Consider the following 13,126-nt stretch of genomic DNA (forward strand, 5'->3'; position numbering starts at 1 on the left):
TACGTTTTAATAATAACAACCTGAAAGTCTCAGTGACTTACAATTTCCTACTCACGACTCTTGTGCTGTTGTCCTACTCTTCTACATTTATTATAAACCCCATAATACTTATTATTTGGGTTTTAAAGAAATAAAAAGGCAAGAAAAATATCTTATGTTGTTTATTCTACTTGAGATTTGTTGAACTTCTTGGATATATAAATGTAAATTTCTCAACTTTGAAAATTTTTCCACCATTATCTCTTAAAAAATTTAACTATTCTGTCCCTTTTTCTGGGAGTATATTATATGTATGTTAGACCAATTGATATTGTCCTACTGAATCTCTATTTTTTTTAGTGTGTATTTCGGATAGTTTTTGTTTCTATGTCTTTAAAAGTTCACTTACCTTTTGTTTCTATTAGTATCTAATATGCAGTTAATCCCATCTAATGGAATTTTTCATTTCAGATCTCATTGTGCTTTTGCTTTTCTATCTTTGAGCATATAAGCATATTTATAATAGCGATTTTAATGCCCTTGACTACTAATTCTATGGCCTCTTTCATTCTGGGTTCGCTTTTGTTGACTGATTTTTCTCCATTATGGGGATCTGTTATGCTTCTTCATGTGTTTAGTAATTTTTGATTGAATGATACTGTATTTTTTGTTTTTGCGAGTTGGACTTTTTTCTGGAAAGCATTTAAATTACTTGAAGCTATGTTTGGCCCTTCTAAGGCTATTCTTAAGCTTTTTTTGGAGACAGGTCTAAAATAACCTTTTTTCCTTGGCTAATTTTAGCTCCATTTCTAAGACACAGCCCTTCCGGGATTGCTGCTGAGTGCCTTGTGTATTTAGCAGAGTTCCTCCGTTCTGACTAGGGGCAACATGCATGATTCACATGTGTGAACTCTGGGAACTTTGACTTACAGCTCTCCAATAATTGTTTTTCCCAGAAGTTGTTCCTACTTGTCTGTAGGGGATTTTACTCTGTTCATATACATATTGGGATTCAGCCAAGACTCAAGGGGAACCCCAATGCAGCTATCTGGAGCTTTTTCTTATGTAGCTCTCTCTCATGTATTCTGACCGCAGATTCTAGTAGCCTTAGCTCCCTCTACTCTCACTCTGTTTAACTCAGTGAGATTAATGGCCTCCTTTTGGAATTCTTGTACCACATTTGTAAAATTACCTCTAGTTAGGAAGCCTGGCTGTTGGTGAGACTCATCACATTTGTTTCCCTTTTCTCAGGTATTATAGCCTTTACTGCCTGTTTGATGTCTGAAAATAGTTGTTTTCTGTATAGTTTTTTTTGTTTGTTTATTAAAGGATAGTATTTCTGGATTCTAGCAGAAGTTTCTTGTCTCCAAGTTAGAAATGGTTATTTAATATGTGTTAGCTTATACTTTGATAGCAAAATTTTAAGACACCAAAAGACCAATCAAATGGTTTTTTCTTTCATTTATTTGTTACCTGTTAGTGTACTGTTTTTAGCTTCCTATTAGAGATGGTATTTGTTTAAATAAGTTTGAATAGTCCTAGGCTATTAGAGCTAGCATGGCTTACTGAATGTACAGTTATACTCTGAGATTTTGTCTGTATTCTGTACTTTTACAGCAACACAGTAAGATTTCTAATTCTTATAAGACTTTCATCAGGACTGACACAGACCAGTGGTGTCATCTAATCAACTCTAACATGTGCCACTGAGGGTCACAAGTTAGGGATATCTAGATAGAGATGTTCAGGAGGAGCTCAGGAGCCCAGTCTGAGCTAGAAACTTAACTGTTCTCCATTTTCCTGATTCATATGTGCATAGACTGTCTTTTTTGCTTACATATATTCATCTGTCTGACCATTCTTCATCTGACTTTATTTCTGCCTACCCTCCCTGCTCCTTCCATCTGTATAGTTATTTGGCGACTTTTACATAAAAATATCTTTATTTCTAAGTTTTAAGGCGTCTGGAAATTTCCCGTGTGTCAAATATTTATTTCCCCATACATAGTTTTAAAAAGCTTAGTGACATTAGGTTTAAATTTTGCTGTTAGAATATAAAAATACATAGACTCAAGTCAAGTTTTGGCTTTTGTGTATTTTTTTCAGTAACTATGACATAAAAATGTAAACCAAGTAAGTCTTCTGTTTGGAACCTGTTCCTGATAATATTCTAAGCATAAAACTAGGCTTTGGAAAAAAATTTATTTTGTATCAATTGCCCTGGTTAAAAGAACCCCTGAATGTAGCTATTTCTAAATTTGTTTATGACTATCTATTGATAGTCCATATGTGTGTGTTTGTATGTATCTTGCCCCTTATCTAACTCATTGTGAGTAACGAGAAAATAAGAAAGTGATTAAAGTCAGAAGCTGTTGGTTTATAGCATAAGTAGCCTTGGTAAAAATGCTCTCTTAATCGAACTTTACACAAAAGGATATGAACATGATCAGAACATCCTGTACAGGTTTTTACTTGTGTGTATTGCAAAAGTCTTTGACCCTGTGGAACTATATATGTTTCAAGTATTAGCCATATTCAAAGAGTTCTGAATTGAGTGCTGTAAACCATAGCACCAAGAAGTTAGAGGTAATTATAATAAGGAATTCATTACTGTAACTGGGGGATTTTGAGTAATAGATGGTTGCTTCTCTTTAATTTTAACTGTTCTATAATATACTGCTCACATAAATTAGGGGATATTTCAAAATGAATATGAAGCTATAAAATATCCCCTAATTTTTGTGAGCCAGTATACAGTATTTTTAAGCAGGATTAACTCTAATCTTAGGACTTTAAATGTATGAAATTATATAAAGACTTTAAGGTAAATGAGAAATAAAGACACCAAAGTTGTAGGAAGAACACATTTTATCAAAGGGAGAATGACAAAGTATCATGATTTTTATTAAAATATTTAGGAATTCTTTTAATTTTACAGGAAAAGTGAGTATTTTTCAATTGGGTGATAGTTCACCTAGTTTATGTAGTGCCCCTTCTTGTTTTTACAAATTGATTTACTTAATAGGCAGAAAAATAAAATAGAATCTATATGTAATTTTTGTGTCCTGACAAGATTTTGCCAGTAATAAGGTTCTTGAAATTTTCATTAGATGTCATTGTTTAATATTTGTCTCAATCAACATTTAGTAACTTTTTTAGAACATTAGATTTATTATTGTTTTGCCTCAGTTTCAAAATTTGTATTTCTTTTTAAATCTTATAATAGTTTTATTCTTTAATGATTACTAGGCTTGTGTGTTTATTCTTTTAAACCTTTATTATGAAATGCTAGAAGATATAACTAGGGTGCTGTATGAATCATTCTAAGTTTCATTTGTGTCTTGGGAACAGGGAACCTTCAAAAGATCCTGTCCCACGATCATCCTCCAGAGTATTCGGCTGACTTCTATGCCGCTTACATTAATATTCTTCTTGGAGTTTTCTACACTGTCTGCCGGGATTTGAAAGAGCTCAGACATCTGGTGAGTGATGCCTTTTAATAATTTTCCAGGTAGAACTGGTGTGTGATAGGTTGGAAGCTGAAAATTTATTCTGGAAATTTTGATTTGGCCCTTTGAAGCTAATATACAGTAAGAAGGAAGAAATCTGTGGGTTGGTACAAATTTTGACCTGATTAGAAAACTTTCATTTATCTTTACTTAGATCTTTTCTGTTATCCTTAGGAGTGATTTTCCCCCTACTTTCTCTTTTTTTCTAATTGCAGAACATGTAGAATTCTGTTAAAATCACAATGAAGAGTAACAGGTATAAAAACTTAAGCAGTTTTACATCGCTGATAATTTTTTTCTGAAAGAAATACCTTTCAGATTTTATGTATGTAGTTAGTGATAGTGATATGAAATCTAGACGAACTTGAGAGTGGCCAGAAACTTGAATTCTAGGTCTTTCCTTTGCCATTGGCCTTTAGTTACTGATCTATAAAAAATATTACTTTTGTGATTTATATAAAAGATTACTTAAAGATTTTTAAACATTAGAATAGCTGTTTGTCTTTCACAGGCAGTTTGGGAAATTATCGTATTTACTTTTATTCTTTGACATTTTTACTTTAATTGTAGAGCCGTGAAAGAAAGGAGCCAGGAATATCTGATTTCCCTTTCAGAACCCTTCAGTTAATATTAATACTTATAAGATTGTCTCTCCACATAACAGAAGATACTGCTATAGCTAAGCTGGAAAACGGTTACTTTTTTATTATTATTAATATTATTGATTGATTTTATGGGGAGAGGGTGGACATGAAAAGTAATTGCTTTACTCTGCTGTTCAGTTAATGCTTGTTGTATGTGCCTTGACCAGACAATCCTAGTATTCAAACTGGCAACCTTAGCGTTCAAGGTAGATACTCTATCCACTGTGCCAACACAGGTCAAGCTGGAAAACAGTTACTTTTAAAGTAACAGATTCTGCCAGACAGGTGGTGGCACCTGATAGAGTGTCAACCTGGAATGCTGAGGACCAAGGTTTAAAACCCCAAGATCACCGGCTTGAGCATGGGCTCCCCAGCTTGAGCGTGAGGTCACCAGCTTGAGCGTGGGATCATAGACGTGACCCCATGGTTGCTGTCTTGAGCCCAAAGGTCGCTGGCTTGAGCAAGGGGTCACTGGCTCTGCTGGAGCCCTCCAGCCCTCGCCCCACCGCAGACACACCCCTCCCCCCCCGCAAGGCACATATGAGAAAGCAGTCAATGAACACCTAAAGTGCTGCAACTAAGAGTTGATGCTTCTCATTTCTCTCCCTTCCGTCTGTCTGCCTCCCCCCCCCCCCCCGCTAGAAAAAAAAAATGTAACAGATTCTGTATCTCTTAGCATATTTTTTTCCTTTGCTCTGTTTTATTTTTTCCCCTTTTCTCTTTGAAAACTATTGCTCAGAGGTATTCAGTTTGTGTTTGAGACAGCATTAGGAGAAAATGACCATCTAAAACTTATGTTCACATTTAGTACCTTTCAGAAGTTTTAGAGTTTAGGCCTTTTCTGATTTAGATGTAGATTTAAGTATATTCTGAGTAAGGAACAAACAAAAGACAAGCTGTTTTAATTATTAAAGCTCATCACTAACCTTTCCAGAATTTGAATGTCTTGGGTCCTGTTCCCAAGGAAATGGCAGCAGAGGGTTAACAAAGAGGAGAAAACTATCCCTGGTGAGATGGAGTTGGGAGCAAATGCTTGTCCACTCTCTGCAGTTACAACATTGTAGCACTGATGTCCTTGAAACTGGTGGGAATCTGTGTTGGCACCATTTAAAACTACATTATACAAGAAGGAAAAATTATTTAGCGAAACCATTTCTAGAAAAAAAAATGTAAAAGGAGGAAACATTTAAATATGGTATTTTAAAAAGTCCTTTGGTTTCCCTGAGTAATGACTTTATTTAGGGATGAGGTTATAGCTTTTTTGTTATCACATCATATTCATGTACTTGCGGCTTGAAGCATATTCTAACCCTTTATTAGTATTAGTAATACTAATAAATATAAAAATGATCTTTAAGCATTGGAGAAAAAGTATAGTATTTTCTCCATTTGTAGAACATAGGAGAATGAAGATATATTTTCCTTCAAATGGATAATATTATTTGTTTCAAAGTTTGCAAGTGGCATATTGCTGGGGTCCAGCCTTAGATTTTCTCCAACCTTAGCCCATGTCTCAAGACTAAGTGTTCCCTCATCTTGAAACCATGGAGAACATTCTTGTACGAAATGCAGAAAACGAGCTACTTGTTGAGGGGAAACACTAACTCCTTTTAGGGAAAGTGTATACTTAATGACTTCTATAAAGAGTCTTCTTTCTTTAGACTCAGTATGGCCCATGACTTCTCAAAATCTTAAGTTCTGAAATCCTCCACCTATCCTCACCCTGTCTTCCTTACAGGGGGGTCTGCAGCACCCTGAGTGGAGTCCTAGCCATCCCGAGACAATGAGGGGGGCTTACCTGTGGGTCCCTGTTCAGGCGCCAAATGCCGGGGTCCAGCCCTGGGGGGAATCCAGGGGTCCCACAGGAAGAGACTGCATCGGCACGAATCGAGTGAGAGAGCCGAATTCTTTTCTTTCTCTTTATTCTCTTGTTAGCATTTACTGCCAGGCATCTCTCTCAATTGCTGGTCTAGCTTTCCTTTTATGCACACACACTAAGTTACAATCACATGGTATTCAGAATACATTGATTAATCATTGTTTTTGTTTCACTATGGTTACATTTTCTAGGTAACAGTTAATTCATTTCTATAAACTATAAATCAGGTGGTAAGTCATTCAAAGTACAATTATACAATAACTTGAACAGCAATAACAATATTGATACAAACTTCCAAAAGGTCAGTACTGATTAATAACTCTACCTTGTCTAGGATTCTATTGTCTAGTCAAATTTTATTTATTTACTATATTCATACACTAATTAAGTTCTAACTTTACTTTTCTCAGAGTGTTCCACCACCTGCAGGTCAGGTATGCAAGAAGAATGGAAAGTTTCTTTACTCTACTACATGAAAAGGCTAGGGAGGTAAAGTGATGAATTAAGTGAAGGCTGAAAGGTGCTCTGTGTATAGTTACTGTTTCCTACCTATTCATAAGTCACAATCTATTCTTTCTAACATGATTAATAAGAAGAAATTCTCCTACAAACTTAACCCTTTACGAGGAATATCATAGCCAGCCTCTTATGTCTATGAGCCCAGGCCAAGGGGCTTACAGGCTTTTCTGTGGAACTCACACCCTCTGTCTCATTTCCAAAGAAATTACTACGAATCTACAGGGAAAGCACGGTACTATTATCCCTGTGCTATAAATGATAGCACACACCCAGAGAAGGGGGGGATATAAGGCCAGATTAATTCAAAAGGTCAAAGGGGGAAGTATCGTTGTGCCTTTCCTTTGCGGTGACTTTGTCAACCCGCAGCCATTGGCAGCCATTGGTCTTCACTGCGGTGACTTTGTCAACCAGCAGCCGTTGGTCTTCTCTGCTGTGACTTTGTCAGTCAGCAGTTTTTGATCTTCTTCTGCTGTGACCTTGTCAGCAGCAGTTGTGGGTCTTCTTCTGCTGTGACCTTGTCAGCCAGCAGTTGTAGATCGGCTCCCAACAGCATATTTCTTGAAAGTTTAATAAATCACCTGCCACAGATTCTTTTCAGTTGTCTTTTCTATGTTGTGCTTTTAAATTTGCTTTAGGAATTGGTATTTCTTTAAGTGTTATATTTTGGAGGCTAGCTTTTTAGTACAGCACAGGAAAAATGAAAGTACCACTTTATGTATTCATTTAGGTTTGTCCTCTCTAACATTTCATATGTTATTCCTAAAAAATAGGACAGAGGTCCCTCGTCTATCGCAGGGGTTGGGTTCCAGAACCCCCGCGATAGGTGAGAATCCGTGAAATAATGACCTTATATTTATTTTATTATTTATATATTTTTAAGGCTTTAAAAACCCTCTCCACACTCTTATAAACCTTTCCCACACTGTTGTTAAGCTTTCCTACACTTATTTTGCTTATTTATTGCAAAAATAATTAAAATAAATATATAAAAATACCTATATACCACAAAATCTCGTGATATAGCAAAAAACCCGCTATACAAAATTAGATGTATACAATTTAAAAATCTGCAATACAGTGAGACTGTGAAAAGTGAACCGCGATATTGCGAGGGACGACTGTATTTATAATTTTCAAAAAGTTCAATTAGAAGTTATTTTTATACTCATAAATGCCAACCACAGAATAATTCACTTTCTAAATTTTAGTTTTGCAAATTTTTAAACATCTGTCACACATTAAATTTATTGTATTTCCAAGCTGTTACCTCCAAATATCATAATTTTCTTAGAGATTACTCAGCAAAATGAATTGCTTAGCCAGAGCTCAGCAGCCTTTTTGAGTACAGTTCCAGTTTCTGATGCCTGTTTGTTGTTGGTTGTTGTTGTTGATTTGTTTGGCCCTGTGGCTTGTGGTGGTGACTAGTGACATAGTGACTAAGAAGACGGTGCCAAATAATTGAAGTCTATATGGAGGAATGAGCAGAGAACTTAGTAGTAAAACACCTTAGCTCTACTGCTTCCCAGCTGTTGTCATGTTGGGCATGTACTGAACTTAACTTTCCATACTTCAGTTTCCTCATTTCTGAAGTGGGACTAAGAATACTTACCTGAGATGATTTTTGAGTGTAAAATGAAATGCTCTGAATTAAAGTGCTTATAAACGTTATCTATAATAATGTTAGGTGATAGTATTGATAACACTAAGTCATTTGAATAAATATTCTGCTACAATAAGAATTTTTGAGAGGATCATTGATATTTGGTGAATTATTTTAATTAAATAATATAGCTGCTTTGTATAGCCAGGACCCAGCATTTCCTGGGGAGTGGAAGTTTTGATTTCTTTTCTGAGCGTAGGCCTAGGTAGATGGCCCCCCGATGTTAGAGGGGTGGCAGAGGGGTGCTAGGCAGCAGGACCGGGAAGGCTCTGGCACAGAGAGGCTGCACAGACTGCAGGTAGACTCCTGCTGTGTCACACATAACTACCTCACGTGCAGCTGGCCAACCCACGGTCATCTCGGACTACTTCAGATGGTATTGGTATTCTCAGATTTCAAAATCTTTTTCTTTTTAGAGAGAGAGAGAAAGACAGACAGACAGGAAGGGAGAGAGATGAGAAGCATCAATTCAGTTGCAGCACCTTGATTGTTCATTGATTGCTTTCTGATATGTGCCTTGACTGGGGTGCTGCAGCTGAGCCAGCGACCTGTGGGCTCAAACCAACAACTATGGGGTCATGTCTATGGGCCCATGCTCAGGCTGGCAACCTCGAGGTTTTGAACCTGGGTTCTCAGCATCCCAAGCTGATGCTCTATCCACTGTGCCACCACCTGGTCAGGCTCAAAAGTTTTCATGTGTTTAAACAAATTTGATGAGGAAGAGATGTTCTGAAATTGTTGCAAATCTGTTCTTCAGCTATCATTGGATATGTAAAGACATTATACACTAATGTGTTTCTGTACATGTTAGTTGTTTTTGCTTATTTATCATATGATTATATGATAGGAAAAAATGGTCCCTGAGAACTAAAATGTAAAAGATTGCGACATTTTTTGAATAAAGAATCATGGTGTCTGGCTACATAGCATGTGCTCATAAGCATTATATAATACTATACTACTTCTTAAATAAGAGCCAGCCTTTATTGAGTACGTATTTAACTATGTGCTGGGTGTTGTTGTAAACCTTTTTAGCATTATTAGTTTAATTTTTACAACAACCCTATGAAGGAAGGTACTCTCATGAATCCTCGTTTTACAGATAAAGAAACTTCTTCCTTTACCAGCTCTGTGATCTTGGCCAAATTACCTAACCTTTTTGAATGTTAGTTTTCTGTTAAGTATATAATACATACCTCAAAGGAATTTTGTGAAGTAAAAAGATAGGAACACAGATGAAACGCTTAGTAACCTGTTGGAGATCAGTTCATTTTAGTTGGCGTCGTTCTTCTGCTAAGCAAACATTCATGGACTTAAAAATAGATTGAGGTATTACTATCTGCAAGAACATAAACTAGAGCCCAGGTATGGAGCCTGCTAATACCTGCTGTAGGTTTGCATCAGACATTAAAGTCATATGAAGTTTGAGAGTGTTCTGGCAGATGATCTGTCATCCTCTTGAATTAGGCTTGGTGAACGACAGCATACTGAGCGACCCCTTGCTCAAGTCAGCGACCTTTGGGCTCAGGCTAGTGACCATGGTGTGATGTCTATGATCCCACGCTCAAGCCAGCAACCCCGCGCTCAAGCTGTTGAGCCCATGCTCAAGCCAGATGAGCCTGCACTCAAGCCGGTGACCTCAGGGTCTCAAACCTGGGTCCTCCGCTTATTAATGTAAATGTCTTTAGTTCTGATTTTGTTCCTCTGTTTTCAAAATAAAATGTAGATAGATACTCTTAAAAAGGTAAAACAGTTTAGAAATTACTTGTACTTGGCCATGGAATATGGTTTTTACTTATACTTTGTTGTATGTATTAAGTTTCCTGTTGCTGCAAAATAAATTACAAAGATTTAATGGCTTAAAACCACACACATTTATTGGCTCCCAGTGGTGCAGGTAGAAATCCAGGCTGTGTTCCTAGCTTCTCTGCTCAGGCTATCACAAGACTAAAATTAAAGTTTCAGCTAAACTGAATTCACATCTTGTGGCTCTGGGGAAAACCACCTTCTAAGCTTGTTTAGACTGTTGACAGAATCCATTCAGTTCCTCTTGGTTGTGAGAATGAGGTCGGAAATCCCCTTGCTCACTGTCTGTCAAAAGTCTCCCAGGCCTCCTAGAGACCACCCACATTCTTTGCCACATGCCCCTCCATCTTCTAGTCAGCAAGGGTATGTTGAGTCTTCATACACTGAATCTCTGACTTCTGCTCAGACCAGCCAGGGGAAACTTAGCTTTTAAAGGACTCATGTAAATAGGTCAGACTTTTTTGAACTCTCCCATAATAGTGTAATTTTGGGGACCTAAATTGCATCTACAAAATCCCTTCACAGCAGTGCCTAAATTAGTGTTTAATTGAATACCAGAGAAGGAGTACAGTAGGGGCCAGGAGTCTTGGGGTCTCTCTTACAGTTCTGATTACAATGTGCATGTATCAGATTATTTTCTAACAAATAATTTCAAATACAGTACTGAGGGCTTCCTGAAAATCTCACTGAAGAGTTGGAAAAGCTCCCCAAATTACCTATTCTATCTTGTGGCATTCTACTCAGTATTCATCATAGATTGTTTCACTTCTTAAAGTAATGCAAGTTTTTCTTTGCAATATAAAGGAAATACAGGTACACCTTGGAGATATTGCAGGTTGGGTTTCCAATAACCATAATTAAGTATTGCAGTAAAGTGAGTATCGCAATAAAGTTGAAACTTTTTTGCTGTTAGAAGGTCTTGCCTTCAGTGTGTAAAAACCACACCACCTAGGAAGTACACTAAAACTAGGGATGTCTATATTCTCTGTTTCACCTAAATCAGGCTTTGATAACATGGCATCCTTACTGGTTGTTAGGAAAGCAGCTATGTTAGGCTTACTCGCTGTACTTTGTATGATCAGTGCATGAGCACGTGGCAGAGCCAGAGCCACATGTGTATAGCCACAGTGTAAGGGTGCTTTCACTGAGGGCGGTTTTGCACAGAGTACTTGCCTGCCACTGTGAGGGGCCATTTTGCTGTTCATTTGCCTGCCACCATGTGCAGCAGTTTCCCCTGCCTGTTTGCTCCCTCACTGTTGGGAGAATCTAATAAATGGGAAAGGCCCACCGCTTTCTGGCTCTGCAGTTCCTCTACTGTCTGCTCGATTCCAGTGTGAACCTGCCTGCCTCAGCCACCGGCCTTACATCTGGTGCTCTGAGCAGGATTCGGATCAGACTGATACGGAGTGCCAACACCCTTGAAGAGGAGTGGCTGTTCTTGAAGATGTGGTTCCCTGTGCTAACCTTTTTGGGGGTTGTTGGCTGGATGTTTTTTACAGCCCAGCGAGCAGAAACTGAAAGCTCTGTGCCAGAGGCTGTGCGAGGTAAACAACTCCATTGTGCGCTTGAGTGAGCATGCACAGTGGCAGAAACTGCAGCCGTTGCTAGAGAAGGAGGCAAACTACTTTTGAGAGCTTCACTGTGAAATGCAGGCTGAACACCAACAGTGCCTGGAATTGGACCAGTCGCTTGAGAAGTAATTACGAGTTCAAGAACTCCAGTTTGCCCTAGAAGCTGAACACTGGCAATAGCAGTTGTTAGAGAAACAACTATGGGTTCAAGAGGTTGAGTTCCTCCTTCCGGCCAAGAGTTGGCAGCCACAGGAGCCAAAGTGGTCGCTGAAGGAGGACTTGCATTTGTGTGGGCATAGTGGTTCTGAGACAGTGGTAGCAGGCGTTTCCAACTCCTCGAGGAAGAGGAGGTTCAGGCTGAAATTGCTGTTGTCAGACTCAGAGCCCGGCTGGTGGTAAAATCCCATGAGGTAAACCCCAGCAGCCAAGAGGACCTCAGCGGCAGTCAGTGCCCTCCGCAGGTAGTGGAGCACTCTGTGGTCTAGCCTGACACCCAGGTGGGGTTGATGGAGTTAGGGATTAAACTCAGGCAGAAACTCACTGAGTCCCTGGCAGCTTGGTTGTTGTGGTTGTGGGACATAGGAGGGGTGGTCCACCATGGCATCATGCTCTTCAGAACAGAGAGAGAGAACTTAGCCTCATTACCATGCACTCCTGCTTGAGGCAGTGTCTTCAGAACTGCCATGATAACAAGGAAACCATACCCTATTAGAATGAGTGATGGCTGTCATTTGTACAGTCTAGCAGAATGCTGGAGACTTGCTGGGGGCAGTGAGTCTGTGGCAGTAGTGTACTGAGCTATAGCAGGTCCTCTGGGAAGTGGCTATGAGAATGCTGCTTTCAATCTGAGGTCCTGTGGGTGAGAAGAGGAAGTATTTATGGAAGGGATGAGGGACCTTATTCTCTGTAGTGCCCCATCGGGCCTTTTTGAGTCACTAGTGGCTATCTGGAGCCCTTATGGGGGCAGTTCATCAATGCTGTTACACGGACGGTGGCAGATTTGGGGGAGGTGGAAGCAGCATAGAACCATATGGCTGTGTGGGCTGCTGCCTGTGCTGTGCCACCCCATCCCGCTCTCCCCTCCCCAGCCCCCCGACTAACAAGAGAAATGGGCCTGTAAAGGTTACCCAAACACAGATGTGGGTAGATTTTATTGTGGCCAGAGCAGATAAAGAGAAATTGGATGGCAGGTCTAATTGAATCCTGTTAGAGTTTTGTGGTAGCTTAAGGCAGAACAGAGGTTCCAGCTGCTGAATAAGTGGGGGAAGCGTGCAGTCTGGCAGCTGCCAAGAAAATGGCTAGCATTTGCATTGCATAGTTGCAAGATTATATGATGGAGACAGCTGTGGGAGAGGAGGATCCCCAGGACCCATCTAGCAGGGATAGGCAGGGGGCTGTAGGCCCCATGTTAAATTGGCAATCTACTGGCCCCCTTCTAATGTACAACAGGTGTTGGCCTTAGCAAGCACAAAGTGCTTTTGCATCAGCTAAGAGAACTGTCAAGGCAGCACAGACCTTGAATGTATTTGACCCCACCAGGCCCTGTGAGCTGCTGAGGG

General features: G+C 39.2%; 1 protein-coding gene across 1 annotated transcript in view; it reads left to right on the plus strand.

Annotated features, from left to right (window-relative positions):
* Positions 1-13,126, plus strand: part of ORC5 (origin recognition complex subunit 5) — a 111,443-nt gene that overhangs the window by 26,765 nt on the left and 71,552 nt on the right. Inside the window, exon 6 of the mRNA XM_066354167.1 lies at positions 3,331-3,461. Within this exon, the coding sequence (XP_066210264.1) occupies positions 3,331-3,461 (131 nt within the window). The remainder of the gene's footprint in view (positions 1-3,330; positions 3,462-13,126) is intronic.

This window comes from Saccopteryx leptura, chromosome 12 (genome assembly GCF_036850995.1).
Source record: "Saccopteryx leptura isolate mSacLep1 chromosome 12, mSacLep1_pri_phased_curated, whole genome shotgun sequence".
Classification (NCBI taxonomy): Eukaryota; Metazoa; Chordata; class Mammalia; order Chiroptera; family Emballonuridae; genus Saccopteryx; species Saccopteryx leptura.